Below are 22,023 nucleotides of genomic sequence, written 5' to 3' on the forward strand. Positions count from 1 at the left end.
GAGCAACTGATCTCTAAGCTTCAATTTCTTCATTATAAAATAGTCTAATAATCTCATGATGTTTTGGGTTTGCTAAATGAAAATGAAAAAGCGGATATCATAAAAAGGGCCTTTGAAAGTGCCATATAAGTCAAACCTAAGTAAACATAGTTGTACATATCCTGCACTAGTACTGTTCAGATCAACACAGCCAATGTTGGTCTTAGCTCTGGAAAAGATAGAAATCTCTGATAACAGCAGCTTTTGACACCTTCATCCAAATCCCTTGGGGTCATACATGTTTCACAATTCTTCAAACTGAGAAAAGCTATACAAAATATATACTTCTCATTTTCTAATAACCCCAGAAATTCTGAGTCAGCAATCATGACTATCCTGAAGTAGAATATATGATGAATACTCACTATAAGGGAGATCAATATTAGATCTTCATGTAAACTCAGGTTTTGCCATTAAACTTGTTGAGTTACAAAACTGAGGGCTAGAGCTTAGCCTGTGTATCAGACCCAAACTATTTCAAAAATGAACAACTTTTTCCAAAATAAGCTGAGAACCTACAGTTAAATTCACCTGAGTCAAATAAAACAAAAACTACTTTCTAGTTATCTCCCATTTCTCTTTGCTTTCCTGCAAGTTAAACCTTAGCATCCATCCCTCCAAGATGAGGGACAGAGACTGGCACAAAGGCAAAGAGAAATAAGAGAAGTTAACTCCTGGCTTTAGGGTTTTCAAGAAGACATGTTGAGGATGACTTGATCTTCAGTGGAAATTTGCCTCGTGCTGATTTTAGGTTCTCAGGCCTGCAGAAGATATTATTCCATTGTCCCTAGTTCTCAATAAATGGTACCTCTCACAGCTCATACTGACAACACACTGAATTTATAAGATCTGAAAAATGTTATATATCATACTGTTACTTATTTAAGATTATGATCACATGGCACCCAATAAAAATGAAGAAAGCTTACTAATGATGGAACATGTCATAAATTTATCTTGAGTCTTTTCTTCAAATTTTTCTTTAGCATTTTTTGACCACTGCACTGTCCCTTTATATGGTTCAATATAGGCCAGCTTACATTTAATTGCCTATGTCAAACAAAATTGAATCATTAAGAAAGTAATGTTAACTTATAGTTATTTTAGAATTCAAGTGTTAAATGTGCACCAAACTTTGCATTTGAATTTAATACATATTTAGAAAACAAACAAATGTCCAAAGATCTCTCTAACAATACTTATAAATGCAAACAGCTGGAATCAACAGAGTATGGGATTATGAGGTATAAACTATTACATATAAAATAAGCTACAAGGTTATATTGTACAACACAGGAAATATAGCCAATATTTTATGATAACTATAAATGGAGTATAACTTTAAAAAATTGTGACTCACTATATTGTATACTTGTAACTTTTATAATACTGTACACCAACTATATGTCAAGTAAAAAAATAAAATTTCCAATAGCTTATTAAAAAATAACAAAACCAAAGATGAAACAAAAAAACCCACAGTACTTTGTTGAATGAATCATTTTACACTCAGATACTGGAATAATAAGTGTCCACTGAAAGAACTGCAGATATTAATACTATGATACATTGTTAAATGAAAATGCAGGTTATAGGACTATGTATAATCTAATCTCATAATTGTTAAAAACACAGAAGGTGCATCTTAGAAGTATATATATCAAAAATACTGAATAATTCTGAGTGATTCCTCCTTCATTTTATCATCTATATTTTCAAGTTTTCCCTGTATTATTTTAACCATTTTAAATGAAAAATACTGCTTAACAACAATTCATATACTAGGAGTATATAAATTAGGAAATAAGCCTCCTTAGCCATACTTATCTCTGGGGAGTAGGATTCCAAGAGAAGGATAAGTTTTTTACTTATTCCTCCAGACATCTTTCTCTTGCATATGTTACATATACTTAAACATAAATGGGATCACAGTAAAACCACTTCTGTAATGACTTTTTTCACATAATACATCATATTCTTACTACATTGTACAGTTATTTCAAAATAATACATTAGAAGCTGCAGACCAGTAAGTACTTATAAAAACACACATATTATACACATAATTAATGCTTATTTGCTAAGATACATATTATTTCTTAAATAGTTAACTACATAAACTTTGATAGCCCATGAGTCAGAAATTATTTACAGAAAAACTGTAGTTAAAAGAACATTTCTACAGTAAAAATAACTTCAAAAATACTTTCATGTTTGTACTGATATTCTAAACCTATGATTCACAGTAAGTAGATTACCTTCTCTGCAGGATTCAGAAACTCATCCTTTATCTTACGCATGTCTTGAAGTGTTATTTTTGCTGTATTGCCAAAATCCACATATTTAACTTCAACTTCACGATGTCCAGGCAATCCTTCAAAAATTATGAAATTGGAAATCACAAACTTGGAAAAAACATTATTTAGCAAAGTTTAGACTGATCTACAATCAACTAGATTAGAATATCTTTATGTTTAACATACAAACTTAATATTTTTTTAATGTAAAAAATATTTCTAATATTTTCTCACAAAACTAACCATAATGTATAGTTGGTTCAGACTTGGTGAATGAGAAACTAACAATTTAAAGATATCAAAAGATAACCAAAATCAGGGTAACAAAGTCATCCAATGCTATGTGTTACAGCCTAAAAGTTAAGAATTAGATCTGGAGTTAAGACACTTAAATGACATGTGACTGTAAGGAAATCTAATTAATATCTCTAAGATACTACCCTGAGCAAATTACTTTTTTTCTCTCAGCTTCATTATTTCATCTGTAGAGTGGATGCACCAACAGAATCAGATCTTAAGACTGTTTTTGATGATTCACCTACTTAAAATACACTTTGCAAAGCACCAAACACAAACTAAGCACTTAATGTTTGTTAGTCAACATAGGTAATTAAACAAAGCAAGCAACTTAATGATCAAGGCACAGATTGATTCATATAATAATATCTAACAGTGAAATTTTAAAAAATTATCTGTAGATATCGTGAAAAATGAGCAGAAACAGACCTCTATGTCAAACTAGTTTTCATATTTTAGAGACATCAGAGAAATCTCTGGAACATTCAAATAGACTGAAGCATGAATAAAGATCTATCTTTTTATAAACACTCATTCTGAGTGTTTAGCCCCTCTAAGCACATGTGTATACAGTGCTACAAAACTTTTTGCCATTACTTTCAAATTTATAAACTTCTACAGAATACAATTTCAAAATGGAAAAAGTTCAGGTATTCTCTGCTCCTAGGGAGAAGTGAAAGCAAATGGAACAACACCAGCACTACCTAAAATGGCACTCAAGCAGAGCCTGAAAAGACGTATGTACCCTAAGTAAAGAGGTGAGGAAAATGCTCTATGCGAGTAAACCTAAAAAGTAAACGGGATTCAGAAAACTAGCAGCTGAATCTAGGAAAACAAGTGACATAACTCTCCAGAGTAACAGTGTAGTAAGCCTAGATGACAAGCAGTCTACATGGAGCAGGTGATGGAACGATGTTTTCACTGTTAAAAAAGAAAAAATCAAACCAACATTATATGAAAACTCTTATCGTGTAGAAAACTGTTTTAAACTATTAGGAAAATGTAGACATAATTTTTTTTTAAAAAGTAAAAAACTGATGGAATTATCAACTCAGAATTAAAGTTATACTTTATGGAATAGCACTGAAAACACTTGCACAGAATATGAATTTAACTAAAAACTGTGATATAACTATGGAGGAAGAGTGGGGACAAAATAGCTATAAGAGATCTAAAACTCATCTAATACATTTACTACCTAAGACTGAAGTATATCTACAAAGTAGTACACATTATTTAGAAGAAATAACAGATAAATGACAAAAGAAAGCCAAAAGAATTAAAAGTATTTGTCTTTTCAGTGGAGAGTGGAGTATGTGTAGGTCTTTTAGAACTATTTTTTAAATAAGGCAAATGTTAGAAAACAAAATAATGGTTAAAGTCCTAGTCAAATCAAATGAAATCTAAGGAGCAGGAGGTTCACCTATCAACATTATCACTAGCTTTCTAAAGCTAGATGACAGAGCAAAACTGTAAGATCAGATAATATCACTTTAATGATTTAATTTGTACTGACTCAAATGATATCAATTTTTAACTGAAACATCTCCCTGAGGAAATAGTGTGCAATTTCCTACCAATAACTTTTGCTCGGTACCAAACTCCATCTTCAAATTTAGCGACACAGGCTTGATCCTGAACTGGACAGAGGATTTCCAGATTTTCTGCATCTTCATTTTTATAGAATTCCTCAATTCCCTTTAATAGAAATAAAAAATCCAGGCTCTCTATCTAAGAAAGAGAGATTAAAGCAGGGATTACAGCATTATAGTTTCACAGAAACTTAAAATTTAAATGTTCCATGTATTATAGGCACTGCTGATAAAATGACCAAATATTAGAATTGAATTAGACATAAGCAGTCATGTAATTTATGTTTGAAATATTCTGCTACAAAAGTAGTATATAAAAATTAACATATATAGACATTAACAAAAATTTATAAAAATCACAGTCTTCCAGATATCTTAAGATATTCTTCCAGATTTTTTTCTTTTTTTTGGCTGTGCCATGCAGCATGTCAGAACTTACTTCCCTGACCAGACTGCACCTGAGCCCACATCAGTAAAAGCACCAAGTCCTAACCACTAGACCACCAGAAAACTCTTGCTTCTAGATCTTCTTCTAAACACACTTGTCATGTTGTTTGTTTTTTTTTTTTACCAAAAATCAGACCATACCATACAATTCGATAATCTGCATTTTTCTATCAATTCTCACATTTTCTGCTTCAGCAAGTGCTCGTACTAGTACTTTTAAACCATATTATATTTCCCTAACTGACCAACTGTGGTGTTGAAGACACTTGAGTCCCTTGGACTGCAAGGAGATCAAACCAGTCAATCTTAAAGGAAATCATTCAACTATTCATTGGAAGGATTGATGCTGAAGCTGAAGCTGAAGCTCCAATACTTTGGACACCTGATGCAAAGGGCTGACTCATTAGAAAAGACCATGATGCTGGGAAAGATTGAAGGCAGGAGGAGAAGGGGACGACAGAGAAGGAGATGGTTGGATGGTATCACCGACTCAATGGACATGAGTCTGAGCAAGCTCCAGGAGATGGTGATAGACAGAGAAGCCTAGCATGCTGCAGTCCATGGGGTCGCAAAGAGTCGGACATGACTGAGCGATTGAACTGAATTGACTAAATCCAGTAGCCAATCTAAGACTACTTGTTATGCTTGTTCTTCTAAATAAGTCTTATAAATTAGTGTAGTGTTCTTTTAAAAATGATCCTGTCTTGTTAAAGATAGTCTGCTAGTTTTCTGTAGAATGCCTCATCTTCTGGATTTATGTGGTTATGTTCTCATCCTATTATTTACCTTCTTCCTCCACTGAGTTAGGGTATATGCCCTGAATTTCCTCAAAACAGAAAGTTATATCTACAAGTTTGATGGATTCAAGCCAAACCTTTTGGCTAGAATACACCATAGCTGCAACACATCAGAAGACAGCAGTACTCACTGTTAATAAGCTAAGATTCATCTACGGAATGGGGTGGCAACTCTCATCCCTTCTCTGCACAGTTACATGTTTCCCTGGTGATCACCAAGTAATTCACGTATGCTACTTTGCCATTGTATGAATGTCTAATTTCCCATTAGCCATCCATCTAATGGTTTTAAACTGAACTGATAAATCTTTAAATCAGTAATTTCAGTAGAGTTTGTGAAAAGACAGTGTAATTCAGTAGAGGTTTACTTTATTAAACAGGATTATCTGGTTACTTTAAAACACAGTTCCTGAAGTTCCTATACTACTTAAAACATAGTTACTAAAACAAAACCAAGGACAACTGTTTATTTCTCCAAATACCAATTCTTAAAGTTAAAAATATTTTAAAAACCATCTCAAATGGTCAAAAAATGAGGTTTTTCTCTTTTGTGAGTATAATAATGCAAGTGGAAATTTTCTGAAATTTTTGTTATTTCATTAAAAAAATTTAAAACTATTTAAAGCCTTCTAAACCTTTATTTCTAAGTAGGAAGTATTCATATTCTTCCACTAACAGGCTATCCAAAGGGAACACTGAAATATTCAACAGACAAGTCACAGTAGCAAAATTCCAGACTCTGAAGCTCCAAGCTCTCATTTCCCCATAGAAACACTGAAAAAACGAGAAACCATCTGAACCAATTTTGTCAGGGCTCTGGAAAACAGTTAATGCTTACAGCATTGAAGCAAACACCCAATTAAGCTTTCAACATTCAAGAAGTCAACATAAACATTTGCCAAACACAAGCTAAAAGAACACAGACACTTCAGTGATCACACACAAGCAATAGTATTTGCAAGAACAGTTTGAAAAAGTCTCAAAAGAAAAAAACTACCACAGTTTTCAACAATTTAAAACAAATCCAGTTATGCATGGGTGCATGTGTGTGGGGGCTATCTGATTTTCAGAGTTTTACTGTTTTATAATAGTTGATGCCTAATTTTCAACAAGAAATCAGAAGACATGCAAAGAAACAGGAAAATATGGCTCATTCCAAGTAACAAAGTTCAGTTCAGTCACTCAGTTATGCCCGACTCTCTGCAACCCCATGAACTGCAGCACACCAGGCCTCCCTGTCCATCACCAACTCCTGGAGTTTACCCAAACTCATGTCCATTGAGTCGGTGATGCCATCTAACCATCTCATCCTCTGTTGTACACTTCTCCTGCCTTCAATCTTTCCCAACATCAGGGTCTTTTCTAATGAGTCAGCTCTTCGCATCAGGTGGCCAAAATACTGGAGTATCAGCTTTAACATCAGTCCTTCCAGTGAACACCTAGGAGCGATTTCTCTTAGGATGAACTGGTTGGATCTTCTTTCAGTCCAAGGGACTCTCAAGAGTCTTCTCCAACACCACAGTTCAAAAGCATCAATTCTTCAGTGCTCAGCTTTCTTTATAGTCCAACTCTCACATCCATACATGACCATTGGGAAAGTAAACAAACAGAAATCAGCCCTTAGGAAGTCTAGATAGTGGATTTACTAGACAAAGAATTTAGAACTGTCTTAAATATGCTCAAAGAGCTAAAAGGAAAGATAGACAAAGAACTAGAGACAACAAGGAAAACAATATAGGTTCAAAACTAAAATACCAACAAAGAGATAGTAATTATAAAAAGGAATCAAATCCTGGAATTGAAAAGTACAGTAACTGAAACAAAAAATACTCTGGAAAGGTTAAACAGCAGATTTGAGCAGCCATAAGAAAGAATCAGTGAACTTGAATACAGGACAACTGAAACAGTGAGAAACAGAAAGAAAAAAGGAATTAAGTTAAGTGAACAGAGACCAAGATATTTGTGCGATAGCATCAATCACACCAATATATGCATTATAGGAGTCGCAGAAAGATGAGAGAGAAAGAAAGGAAGAGAAAGATTATCTGAAGAAATAATGACCAACAACTTCCCAAATTTGATGACATACAAATCTACAAATCCAACCAGTTAAGTATTACAGGATGATTTATGTCTCCCCCTAAAAGATACATTGGAGCTTTAACCCCCAGAAACTCAAAACATGACCTCATTTGGAGACAGAGTATTTATAGAGATAATCAAGTTAAAATGAGGTCGTTAAAGTAGGTCAAAGAAAGGCAATGCCAAAGAATGCTGAAACTACTGCACAATTGCACTCATCTCATATGCTAGTAAGGAGAAGGCAATGGCACCCCACTCCAGTACTCTTGCCTGGGAAACCCCATGGACAGAGGAGCCTGGTAGGCTGAAGCCCATGGGGTCGCAAAGAGTCGGACACGACTGAGCAACTTCGCTTTCCCTTTTCACTTTCACGCACTGAAGGAGGAAATGGCAACCCACTCCAGTATTCTTGCCTGGAGAATCCCAGGGACAGCAGAGCCTGGTGGCTGCCGTCTATGGGGTCGCGCAGAGTCAGACACGACTGAAGCGACTTAGCAGCAGCAGCAGCATATGCTAGTAAAGTAATGTTCAAAATTCTCCAAGCCAGGCTTCAACAATATGTGAACTGTGAACTTCCAGATGTTCAAGCTGGTTTTAGAAAAGGCTGAGGAACCAGAGATCAAATTGCCAACATTTGTTGGATCATTGAAAAAGCAAGAGAGTTCCAGAAAAACATCTATATCTGCTTTATTGACTATACCAAAGCCTTTGACTGTGTGGATGATAACAAACTGGAAAATTCTTCAAGAGATGGGAATACCAGGTCTGGTATTCCCTCTTGAGAAATCTGTATGCAGGTCAGGAAGCAACAGTTAGAATTGGACATGGAACAACAGACTGGTTCCAAATAGGAAAAGGAGTACGTCAGGCTGTATGTTGTCACCCTGCTTATTTAACTTATATGCAGAATACATCATGAGAAATGCTGGGCTGGAAGAAGCACAAGCTGGAATCAAGACTGCCAGGAGAAATATCAATAACCTCAGATATGCAGATGACACCACCCTTATGGCAGAAAGCGAAGAAGAACTAAAGAGCCTCTTGATGAAAGTGACAGAGGAGAGTGAAAAAGTTGGCTTAAAACTCAACATTCAGAAAACTAAGATCATGGCATCCAGTCTCATCACTTCATGGCAAATAGATGGGGAAACAGTGGAAACAAGTGTCAGACTTTATTTTTTGGGCTCCAAAATCACTGCAGATGGTGATTGCAACCATGAAATTAAAAGATGCTTACTCCTTGGAAAAAAAGTTATGACCATCCTAGACAGCATATTAAAAAGTAGAGACATTACTTTGCCAACAAAGGTCCATCTAGTCAAGGCTATGGTTTTTCCAGTAGTCATGTATGAATGTGAGAGGTGGACTATAAAGAAAGCTGAGTGCTGAAGAACTGATGCTTTTGAACCGTGGTGTTGGAGAAGACTCGAGAGTCCCTTGGACTGAAAGGAGATCCAACCAGTCAATCCTAAAGGAAATCAATCCTGAATATTCATTGGAAGGACTGATGTTGAAGCTGACACTCCAATACTTTGGCCAACTGATGTGAAGAATTGACTCATTTGAAAAGACCCTGATGCTGGGAAAGACTGAAGGCAAGCAGAGAAGGGAACGACAGAAAACAAAACGGTTGGATGGCATCACCGACTCAATGGACATGGGTCTGAGTAAGTTCCAGGAGTTGGTGATGGACAGGGAGGCCTGGTGTGCTGCAGTCCACGGGGTCACAGGGAGTTGGACACGACAGAGCGACTGAACTGAAAGTAGGTCTTAATCCAATTTGACTAGTTACCTTATTCAGTTCAGTCGCTCAGTTGTGTCCAACTCCCTGTGACCCCATGGACTGCAGCACACCAGGCTTCCCTGTCCATCACCAACTCCTGGAGCTTACTCAGACTCATGTCCATTGAGTCGGTGATGCCATCCAACTATCTCATCCTTTGTCATCCCCTTCTCCTCTTGCCTTCAATCTTTCCCAGCATCAGGGTCTTTTTCCAGTGAGTCAGTTCTTCGCATCAGGTGGCCAAAGTATTGGAGTTTCAGCTTCAGCATCAGTCTTTCCAGTGAATATTCTGGACTGATTTCCTTTAGGATTGGCTGGTTTGATCTCCTTGCTGTCCAAGGTGTTCTCAAGAGTCTTCTCCAACACAGTTCAAAAGCATCAATTCTTCAGCACTCAGCTTTCTTTACGGTCCACCTCTCACATTCATATATGACTACTGGAAAAACCATAGTTTTGACTAGACGGACCTTTATCAGCAAAGTAATGTCTCTGGTTTTTAATATGCTGTCTAGGTTGGTCATAGCTTTTCTTCCTAGGAGAAAGTGTCTTTCAATTTCATGGCTGGAAAAAAGGAGTAAAATTGGGCAAAGAGACACACACACACAGTAGAATGTTCATAAAGATGAAGGTAGAAAATGGAGTGAAGTAGAAGCCACTGAACACCAACATTTTCCAGCTAACCACCAGCAATTAGGGCAAAAAGGCATGAAATAGATTCTCACTTATGACCTTCAGAAGGAACCAACACTAGTAACAACTTGATCTCAATACTTCTAGACTTCAGAACTGTGAGATAATAAACTTACACTGTTCAAGCAACTTAATCAGTGGAACTTTCTTATGATTCTCTAAGGAATGAATATAGATCTTGAAATGGGAAAGCAGAGTGCTGTTGTAATAAATATATAACATTATGGGAGAAGCTTTGAAACTGGGTTATGAGCAGAAAGAAGAGGAAGAATTATGAGGTACCTGAATGACAAAAATCCAGATTACCTTGGAAAGATTACTGGTAGAAATATGGATGCTAAAGGTGCTTCTGGTGAGATTTCATAGAGAAATGAGGAATATGATACTGGAAACTGGAGGAAAGGAAATCCTTGTTACACAGGGGTAGAGAACTTGGCTGAATTATACTGTACTGGGTAGAAAGTTGAACTGGATATTTAGCTGAGGAGATTGCTAAGTAAAGTGTCAAAAGTGTCAGCCTGGTTTCTCCTTGCTGCTTATAATAAAATGTGAGAAGACAAAGATAAATTGAAGAATAAATTGTTAAACATGAACGAACCAGAATCTGAAGATTTAGAAATTTCTTAGCCTATTTGTATTTCAAAAAATGAGACAGCAAGCTCTGGAGAGAACACCAAGGGCATGGCCGGATAGTGTCTGCTCAAGGGAATATGGATGTTATGATTTATGAAGCCAATCAATCATCTCAGCAGAAACACTGCCAGCCTGAACTGAAGGGGACAGAGGTGAGAGGGAATGAAGCGGAGAGGGGTGGTGGGCTTGTGAGATTCTACAGGCAGGAAGAGAGCTGACAGAGTGATCTGGTCATGAACATATGTTTCAAGAAAACGGAGGAGTGATTTCGAAGGTGATTCAGAGGCTCGAGTGTGTGCCACTGATACTGCAGGCCCAGAGCACACAGACCTGAAAGGCAGGGCTATCTTCTCCTCTGTTCCAGGGATGAGGCCTCTTTCTGTGTTTCAGAGTTAAGACAACTCCTCAATTCCAATGGATGAGGCTGCTGCAGGGTTGAGGGGGAAGGGCCACACCCCAGGGGGACTGGAGGACAGAGCATCCAGCTGCTGAGGATTATTCTAAAGATGTAAGATTCTAATGGAATTCTTCCTGCTAGGATTTGTACTTACTGTCTATTCTCACAGATTTAGAGATAGAGAGGGGTTCTGGCCTAGCTTCAATTAAAGAATTCTTACTTATACCTGATTGAGCTAATCAGAATTTAGTGATTTTATATAAGATTCTGGACTTAGACTTGATGCAAGATGATTAAGATTTTTTTTGGAACTTTGGGATGGGGCGACTGCATGTGAAGAGGAAATTTTTGATAGAGCAGAAAGTGAATTGCTTATCAGTTGGTTTGTGTCCTCCCCTCAAAATATACTGAAGTTCTAACCACCTCCCCCAGAGACCTCAGAATGTGTCCTTATTTGGAGATAGTGTTTGACAGATACGTTCAAGTTAAAATAAAAGTTTTAGGTTGGAGTTAATTAAATATGACTGGTGTCTGTATTAAAAAGCTGAGACAGACAAGTTACACAGCGAGATTGCCATGTGAAGGAAGCAGAGACTGTAATGATGCAGCAGAAGCCAAGGAGTGCTAAAGATTGCCAGCAAATCACCAGTCTAGTCCAGAGACATGGGACAAATCTCTGCCCAACCCCAGCCCCCTGCCAACCTCAGAAGGAAGGAACCAACTCTGCCAACACCCTGACCTTAAACCTGTAAACTCCAGAACTGGGAGTCAATACATTTCTGCTTTTAAAACTACCTACTTTGTGCCTTTTTGGGGGGGGGGCACCATGCAGCTTGTGGGATCTTAGTTGCCCAACTAGGGATTGAATCCAGCCCCTACTAGTGAAAGAAGAGCCCTAATCAATCACTGAACCACCAGGGAATTCTCTGTTGCACTTTGTTATAGCAGGCTTAGAATGTTAATATACTCAAAAAACCCAAGTTAGGATAAATTCAAAGAGAGACACTCTAGATGCAAGATGAACAAACCGTCAATAGCCATAAAATGAGAATTGTGAAAGCAGCAAGAGAAAAGTGACTTGTCAGATATAAGGGATTATCAATAGGATGATCAGTGGATTTTTCATAAGAAACCTTGGAGGTCAGAATGTAATCAGAAGATATACTTAAAAGAGCTAAAGAAAGAACTGTCAACTGAGAATTATAGATTCAGCAAGACTATCCTTAAAAAATGAGGGAGTAATAAGCCATTCACAGATAAACAAGAAGTAAGGAAGTTCACTACCACTAGACCTGCCTTATAAAAAAGGCTAAAGGGAATCCTTCAGAAGGAAATGAAAGGATGCTAGAGCATAACGTAAATTCACATTAAGATATACATATCTGTGATTAACATAAACACACAAATATGAAAGCCAGTATTATTAACTTTGGTTTCTAACTCTACTTTCATTTTCTACCAGATTCAAAAGACAAATGCACACAAATAATTATTAGTCTACATTATTGAGTATTTGATGTACAAAGATTAATTTTTGAGATTGGTATTATTTAAAAGGGAAATGGAGCTATACAGAAGTAGGGTTTTGTGCAGTTAAAGTTGGTGTTACTTCAGATTAGATTTCTGTAGGATGTTTCACATAACTTTAATTACACATAATTTTTACACATAATTACACATAACTTTAGGATGTTATGTGTAATCTCCACGGTTAACAATAAACTCAGATATACAAAAGGAATCAAATGACGCTACAGTTTTCTCACACCCATGTTCACTGCAGCATCATTCACAACAGTCTAGAGGTAGAACCAAGCCAAATGTCCATCAATGGATGACTGAATTAATAAAATGTAGTATACACATAAAAAATGTAGTATAGACATACAATGGAATATTTAGTTAGCCTTAAAGTAAGCAGAAAAGGAGTACATCAAGGCTGTATATTGTCACCCTGCTTATTTAACTTATATGCAGTGTACATCATGAGAAACGCTGGGCTGGAAGAAGCACAAGCTGAAATCAAGATTGCTGGGAGAAATATCAATAACCTCAGATATGCAGATGATACCACCCTCATGGCAGAAAGTGAAGAAGACCTAAAAAGTCTCTTGATGAAAGTGAGAGAGGAGAGTGAAAAAGTTGGCTTAAAGGTCAACATTCAGAAAACTAAGATCATGGCACCTGGTCCCATCACTTCATGGGAAATAGATGGGGAAACAGTGGAAACAGTGTCAGACGTTATTTTTGGGGGCTCCAAAATCACTGCAGATGGTGACTGCAGCCATGAAATTAAAAGACGCTTACTCCTTGGAAGGAAGGTTATGACCAACCTAGATAGCTTATTAAAAAGCAGAGACATTACTTTTCCAACAAATGTCCGTCTAGTCAAGGCTATGGTTTTTCCAGTAGTCATGTATGGATGTGAGAGTAGGACTGTGAAGAAAGCTGAGTGTCGAAGAATTGGTGCTTTTGAACTGTGGTGTTGGAGAAGACTCTTGAGAGTCCCTTGGAATGCAAGGAGATCCAACCCGTCCATCCTAAAGGAGATCAGTCCTGGGTGTTCATTGGAAGGACTGATGTTGAAGCTGAAACTCCAATACTTTGGCCACCTGATGAGAAGGGTTGACTCACTGGAAAAGACCCTGATGCTGGGAAAGATTGAGGGCAGGAGGAGAAGAGGACGACAGAAAACAAGATGGTTGGATGGCATCACTGACTCGATGGGCATGAGTTTGGGTAAACTCCGGGGGTTGGTGATGGACAGGGAAGCCTGGCGTGCTGTGATTCATGGGGTCGCAAAGAGTTGGACACGACTGAACAACTGAACTGAACTGAAAGTAAGTCCTATTGCATGCTACACAACATGGATGAACCTGGAAGGCATTATGCCAAGTGAAACAAGCCAGTGACAAAAGGACAAATACAGGTATCCCTGATATCTGAAAGTAGTGTTCCTATGAAATCTTTTGTAAGCCAAAATGTAGTAAAGCAAAGAGGCTGACCTTTCTTTGGTAAGAGCAATGTAGGTTTTTCAGAAAAATGAAATTTGTGTAAACTGAACTTCTGAAAAGCAGGGTACTGTTTGATTCCACTTATATGAGTATCTAAATAGTCAAATTCATAGAAGAAGAAAGTAGGACTGTGGTTGTCAGCGGTTGGGGGTAGAATGAAACAGGCAATTACTGTTCAGGGAGTACCAAGTTTCAGTTTTTCAAGATGAACAAATTGTACAGATTCGCATGCTGTACAACAATGTGAGTTAGTGAATACTACAGAACTGTATATTTTGAAGTGGTTAGGAGAGCAAATTTTGTATATGAAGGACTGACAGCTTTTCTTCTAAGAATGATAATAAGAAAGCATGAATGCTTTTGCCATTGCTATTTAATATAGTTTTGTAAATTCTAGCCAGAGTAATTAGGCAAATATATATATATATATATACACACACACATGCCAACCAAATTGACAAGAAATAGGAAAATGATCTCTTTTTGAAGATGACGTGATTTTATAGGTAAAAAACCCTAAAGATGCCACAAAAATACTAGCAGGTCTAATAAATGGGCTTCCCAGATAGAGCTAGTGGTAAAGAATCTGCCTGCCAATGCAGGAGACAAGAGACGCAGGTTCGATCCCTGGGTTGGGAAGATTCCCTGGAGGAGGGCGTGGCAACCCACTCCAGTATTCTTGCCTGGAGAATTCCATGGACAGAGGAGTCTGGCGGGCTACAGCCCATGGGGCCACAAAGAGTTGGACACGTTTAAGCACACAATGATGTAGACTACAAAATGATTACAAAAAATCACATGCATTTCTACATAGTAACAATGAACAGTCCAAATGGAAATTAAGAAAACTCATTTTACAGTAGAATAAAAAGAATATACTCAGGAATAAATATAACTGAGGATACAGACTTGTATACTTGTTGTAGAGTACACAGCACTGCTACAAAATAAATGGAAAAACCTTCCATGTTCGTGAACTGGAAGATTTAATACTGTTAAGATGTCAATACCCAGGGCTTCCCTGGCTGTCCAGTGGTTAAGAATCTGCCTTCCAATGCAGGGGACAAGGATTCAATCCTGGCCTTGGAGGATCCCACATGCCATGAAACAACCAAGTCCATGTGCCACAACTCTAGAGCCAGCACTCTAGAGCCTGTGAGCTGCAACTACGGAGGCCCACGCACCCAGAGTCCATGCTCTGCAACAAGAAAAGTCACCACTATGAGAAGCCTGCACACAGCAACAAAGAGTAGCTCCCACTTGCCACAACTAGAGAAAGCTTTACAGCAATGAAGACCTAAATAAAGTCATAAATAAATAAAATCTTCTAAAAAAAGGATATCAGTACCCAAAGCAATTTACAGTTCAAAGCTATCCCTATCAGAATCCCAATGATGTTTCACGTAGAATAGAAAAACTCATCCTAGAGACTTCCCTGGTGGTCCAATGGTTATGAATCTGTCTGCTAATGCAGGGGACATGGATTTGATCCCTGATTTGGGAAGATTTCACATGCTGTGGGGCAACTATGCTCGTGTGCTACAACTACTGAGCCCATGTGCTGTGACTATTGAAGTTCACACACCCTAGAGCCTACAATAAGAGAAGCCACCACAACAAGAAGCCCTCATACCAAAACTAGAAAGTAGCCCCCACTTGCTGCAACTAGAGAAAAGCTCACACACAGCAGTGAAGGTCCAGTACAGCCATAAAAAAATAAGTAAAATTTTTAAAAAGAGAAAAATTCATCCTAAAAGTCACATGAGATCTCAAGGGACCCCAAAGTTCAAAAACAACCTGGAAAAAGAACAAAGTTGGACAGCTCACACATTCTCATTTCAAAACTTGCTACAAAGCCACAGTAAATAAAAGTGTGCCACTCAGCAATCAGATGAAAGGAAATCAGTCCTGGGTGTTCATTGGAAGGACTGATGTTGAAGCTGAAACTCCAATACTTTGGCCACCTGATACGAAGAGTTGACTCATCTGAAAAGACTCTGATGCTGGGAAAGATTGAAGGCGGGAGGAGAAGGGGACGACAAAGGAAGATATGGTTGGATGGCATCACTGACTCAATGTACATGAGCTTGGGTAAACTCTGGGAGTTGGTGATGGACAGGGAGGCCTGGCCTGCTGCAGTCCATGGGGTCACAAAGAGTCGGACACGACTGAGCGACTGAACTTAACTGAACAGTAATCAAAGTTGTATGGTATTGGTAAATAAATCAGACATATGGATCAGTGGAACAGAACAGAGAGCCCAGAAATATATACACATGCCTATGATCAGGTGACAGGCTTTGAGTGAGTCCAGCTCAGTCCTGGCTCTACTCTTTTGTAGCCACGTGACCTCTGCAAGTTGCTTCAGCCCTTTGGTTCGAGTTTCCACTTCTAAATGAAGGTGATAGTATCTTCCTCATAAGACTGATGTAAAGATTAATGAGTTAATTCACACAAAGCATTATGGCCCTTAGAATGGGTTAATTCATATAGAACATGGACACAAAGAGATCAGTAATGATGAATCTTAATGCTGGTAGCTATCTAAAACAAACCCATCAGTCATATATCCAAATAGACAATGGAATGCCTTTAACTGGAATCTATTTTAATGTTCAAATTCAGAATATTACCTAGCAATAAATAAATCTTCATACATTATCAGAAATGGGTGTTATTTTATTTTGATCTGCCAGTTCTATATGCTCTCCTGGTTTCTAGATTTCAGAAGGTAGCAAGAAATATTTATACATTAGGGATCCTTCATTTTCCTTCCCCTTCATATTTTCACTAACTTGCAGGATGAAGATTTCCTTCAATTTACTATGAATCACATGAGTTTCTTGATTAAAGTTGCAGCTACCAAGAAACTTAAAATTTATGGAAGGCTGACAGCAGTTTGTTTGCTCTAGAATGCATACTGGGCACTCATTTCCATTATACATTTTACTTAATATTTGAAAAAAAATACTTTGTCTCAAAGGACCATTATATACTTACCAACTGAAGATAGAAATCAGAAGGACTATTTATATGACAAACTGTAACTGAAACATCTGTCATTTCTTTAGGCAAAACAGGTGGAGGATAGTGTAAGGTTGTATTTTTTTCAGAATGACTTCTCGGTGTTTGAGATCTAAACCTAATTAAAAGCATAATTAAAAGCATAAGCAAGAGCCATTTTCCTAAGGTCTCTCTTCTCTCAGCAAATTGATCTGAAGAAAAGACCTGCACATATACTGATTTATCTACCAAGAATATTTTCCAATCTTTCTCTCCTAATTTATAATATTTCTTGGCATTATCTTTAATTATCAAATGAGGATAAATAAGAAGTCAAGTCTCAAACCTCAATAATTAACATTTAAGTTTGTGTTGGAGCATTTTTTTTTTTCTTTCTTTTTTTTTTTTTTTTTTATAAATTTATTTATTTTAGTTGGGCCTATATTTTGTACTCAAAGTTCCTACTCTTTTGGTTGACTTGATACTCTTGGTCTATGGCAGCACTCAAGGAAGGCCAGCTGAGGGGTTTCTGTGGTCCCTTCCAGCTACAATACTCTACTTAAGTTTTACAGAATGCAATCTATTTGGGTCACTTCCAGACTCCTGTTATTGCTCAGGACAGAAAGTATCTTCCATTATCTCTGTGGTTACTTTTTATCTCTTTGTTCATCAGAGATGAAAAAGAAAAGAAATATAAGTATCTACTCTAGATTCATATATTAATATACAGTAGTGATCATGATCTTACTACAAATCTTAGAAAATTTAAATAGGGAACTGTTAAACACTAACTGTTGAAACCCTAATGGAGATACTTGTAAGGTTAGCTAGAGTCTAAAAAAAAAAGTTCACTATCTTACAAGTAACTTCTATTTTGAGCTACCTTAATGTCCCTATTTCCTTAAATCAAATGATCTGAATCCAATTTTCACACAACTGTACTTAGAAAACTGACAAAGATACCTTTAAATTCTCAGAATATGTTACAGTGTGCTCCCCGATAGTCTAGTGATTAAGATTGGGTGCCCCCTCTTAAGAGTGTGTTCTAGTTCACTTTAGAGCCCATGTTTTTTAAAGGTAAAATCTGCTATTCCGAACTATAGCTATAACCTTGAAGATATTTATGTTTTAATAAGTTACCTACCTTGCTAGTTCCATAAAAACTAATGCATCTCTAAGAGACACAGGCATATCACTGCTTATTTTATTTGTTGGTGGTTTCTGCAGATCTACAATAAGCACACCATCTTCTTCTTTAAAAACTTTCATTAAAACAGCCTTCTTATTTACCATTTTCAAAAATTCTATTTTAGCTTCTTCTCCCCAGCCTTCACTCTATGGAAAAAGTAAAATTTCAATGTGTTCAGTAATTATAATTAGCTCTAAACGGTACAATATTGTAGATTTAGCTTTCTAACAGCAAATTTGAGCAAAGGCACTGAACCAACCATAGATATTTAGAAGCAATTGGGCCCACAAACCCAAGGAGGACAGTCTTTATGTATGTACAATGTACAGATCATACTTGGATTTTATAAATGTGGTCTCAAGGTGACCATAAACTGTTGCACTTCAGGACTTAGTTTTACATGTGAATATTAATGTGAAAATAATAAATAAAAATTTAAAGATAAAGAAGTATTGACATACAAATTTTCCCCTTAAATGATGAGATCCAAAAGGTAATTCTAAAAGTATAATGGAAGCCATTTAATACATTAGATATTTATAATCATCACCAGATGCTTAGTTTTCATTACTAGCTATATACGAGGCACATGCTACTTAAATAATAAGGAAAAATACTCACCCATTGAAAAAAATAAAAAAAAATTGTTTTCACTGATCTTTGAATATTTAAGTACTCATACATTTCAGGGGTCAAAACCACATATTCCTTAAAAATAAAAATTTTCTAAAGATTTTATGAAAATAAAAAAGTAAAGCCTACTCAGAATAGACAAGTGCAAAAAAAAAAGTTTTATCCTTTATAGGATAAAATTAAAACCAAAATAATTTTGAGGAAAACATCAGTGCTAATATTTTCATATGTTTCCTTTTATTTCTTTATTCATTTGTTCATTCTTTCATATATTTGTTGAATGCTTACTGTGTGCTAGATGATTTGCTAAGTGCTGGAATACAAAAATGAACAAAGGCACAGACTCCTGCTTTCAGACTTTCTAATAATACAACTGTTTAACAAGTATTCTTACACATAATTTCTGTTTTCTAGGAGTTTCAAATCTTTCTGTGGAACAAGTATTCATAAATAATACAAAAGCAGAATGCAATATAGTTAATAAGTAGTGAGCAAAGGGTCATGCAAATAGAGAAGAAATGTATAGAAATATATACCATACCACGTCAAATTTTTTTCTCTCTCCATATTTACTTGACTCTAAAATTTAGTGGTTTACTCAGATATTCACCCATCATTAAGTTCATATACACATATTCAGTATAATTTCCCATTAAGATCAATTCTGATTGTAGAAATGGAAGTTCAAATCCTCTTTTCACTTGCACCAATAGTTTATTATGCAAAAAGTATTTAACAAGTGAACTGGTGCCATGAACCTACATTCAGTAATCTGAACCCCTAAGCATAGTTAAAATTGGACTATTTGGCCCCCAAACAAGAAATAATTTAAGTCTCACTTACTGAATTCTGTGGAATAATGTCTTTCAATGAGCATGGATGTGCTAGTGGCTGGACATCTTTCAGCAATTCTTCAATATATGGCTCAGACTTTCTCAGAACCAGACATAAGTCATTTAGTATGACATGCTGCTTAGCAATGTGCTCTGATCTCACATGAGCATCACCAATTCTGGGAAGAATTCAAGCAACAGTTAATGAAAATACTGCTTCAAGCCCAAGCTTGCCTTAGCCCACAAAAGGTATGCATTTCTACACATTCTCTTTTTAAGTTAAATCTTTGAAAAAGTTATATTCTGATTCATAATATCTCATTATATAGATTCAATCTATCTTTTAAAACCGCAGACACTATTTCTACCTACAGAATAAATCTCAACAGCCTTTATCTGGATTATCTTTCATATACCTATTCAATTTAAACTTAAAAGGCATAATGACACACCCAAACAGCAATATATTTGTTTATAAAGCTATGACCATTTAATAAAATGACCATGCAAGAGTTAATACTGGTCCTTACTACAAGAACATTTTCAATTTGCTTTATTTTGCTAGAAGACTAATGGAAACATTTCTGAACACCTAGAATGAGCTAGACACTATGCCACTTTAATATGGAATAATGAAATTGAAGAAATATGATTAAAAATTTTACTCAATCGTCTGGCAACTAACAAACAATTTATTTAAAAGGAAGAAAATTTTTGTGCTTCATTCTCTGCTTTGAAGCAATGTAGACTATTTAAGTTTGAAATATCAAAAAGTTCTTTTTCTAAGCTTCCCAGCTAGTAGCACTGATAAAGTATAATACTTTGCTAATTTAGTAATGAGTTATACAAATTTTGGAGCAAAATAAAAAGTATATGTCTTGGAAGTGAAGAAGGATAACTTATTTCTACCTCTTCCTATTTTTCTTTATTCTTTAGTATTTCCCCATCACAAGTGTTTCTAAGCAGGCAAGGAATATATAATACTTATAAAATAACATACCCTGCAACAATCAGCACTTCAGAATTTCCAAAATCTACCATGAATATTTGTATTAGTGCAACTTCATGGACTGAGAATTTGGTTGGACTACAAAGTTTCCTAATACTTTCACTTCCCACTGGAATTAATTCAGTAATAGTTCCTCGACACCACATTCCATTTTCAATACTGTTGATAAATATTCTTGCACCTACATAATGGAGACAAATGATTATCAATGTTTACAAAGAAAATATCTAATTACCTCTAATTTACAAACAAATACATTATATTATATCATAAAAAAGTCTTAATTAATTTATTAACTAATGATATAGTACTGAGTCAGTGCTATGAGAGGGATCAAAGGTAGTATATTTTGGCAGTTTCTGCTATACAGAAACTTGTGACCTAGACAGGAAGGTAAAAACACCGAGTATCAAGCCAGCAGTCCTTTATTGAGGACCTGTGTTTTATGAACTATAATAAAGATGAGTAAGACTGTCCTGCTCAAGAAAGGAGAGGAGCCCATGCCCCTCGGGGCATGGTGTGGTGCACCCCACTGCACGTCAGGACTGGGTTCCGGTGTGGAGAGCCCTTCATCCTGGGACATGGGGCCTGGCTGGAAAGGCAGCCACCCCCTCGACCGTCATGCACGGCATGTTCATGGGGAACCTGGTACTAAACCATTTGTAGACGACCTGCTTCTGGGTCGGGGTTTCCGACGTAGCAGAGCAGCTCCCTTGCTGTGATCTATTGAAAGTCAATGTATGGCAAAAACTATTACAATATTGTAAAGTAATTAGCCCCCAACTAAAATAAATAAATTTATAAAAAAAAAAAAGAAAGTCAGCCCTCGACACAAGGGTTTGTAAAAGACAGAAGAAAAAAAAAAGAATAAAAATAAATCTAATTTTTTCTTTAAAAAAAAAAGAAAACAAAAAGGAGAGGAGACATGCAAGTAAGTGACTATCAATCACTGTACTTGTAACAGTAAAGATCATCCTTGTGCATGTACATACACACATGTACAGATACAGACATACTGAAATCTACAAAATACTTAGGTAGCATAAAGGAAGATGCAATGACCTTCTCTTGGTAAAAGCAGAGTAAAAGTAAGGAAACCAAGAAAGGCAGAGTGTGAAAGGCAAAAATTAAGAAATTAATACACAGTGGAGTTCAGAAAAGGGGAAAGTGAACCAATGACCTAACAGCAGAAGACCTTATGGAGGGATCAATTTACAAATTAATAACCAGAAAAAAAAATCCAGTTAGAATGAAGCCCAAATTTTTACTTTTACTATCAGCTCAGCAA

The 22,023-nt window shown here is 36.5% G+C and overlaps 1 protein-coding gene across 7 annotated transcripts in view; it reads right to left on the reverse strand.

The window, feature by feature from the left end:
- Window positions 1–22,023, reverse strand: part of RNF17 (ring finger protein 17) — a 118,082-nt gene that overhangs the window by 46,598 nt on the left and 49,461 nt on the right. For all 7 annotated transcript variants that reach the window (XM_081549200.1, XM_081549199.1, XM_081549195.1 and 4 more), the window contains 7 exons: window positions 20,727–20,916; window positions 19,737–19,905; window positions 18,216–18,406; window positions 17,069–17,210; window positions 4,211–4,364; window positions 2,298–2,413; window positions 969–1,089 (listed from right to left, as the gene is read on the reverse strand). In XM_081549200.1, coding sequence (XP_081405326.1) covers window positions 969–1,089; window positions 2,298–2,413; window positions 4,211–4,364; window positions 17,069–17,210; window positions 18,216–18,406; window positions 19,737–19,905; window positions 20,727–20,916 — 1,083 coding nt within the window. The remainder of the gene's footprint in view (window positions 1–968; window positions 1,090–2,297; window positions 2,414–4,210; window positions 4,365–17,068; window positions 17,211–18,215; window positions 18,407–19,736; window positions 19,906–20,726; window positions 20,917–22,023) is intronic.

This window comes from Giraffa tippelskirchi, chromosome 12 (genome assembly GCF_054371585.1).
Source record: "Giraffa tippelskirchi isolate mGirTip1 chromosome 12, T2T-mGirTip1v1.2.pri, whole genome shotgun sequence".
Taxonomy (NCBI): Eukaryota; Metazoa; Chordata; class Mammalia; order Artiodactyla; family Giraffidae; genus Giraffa; species Giraffa tippelskirchi.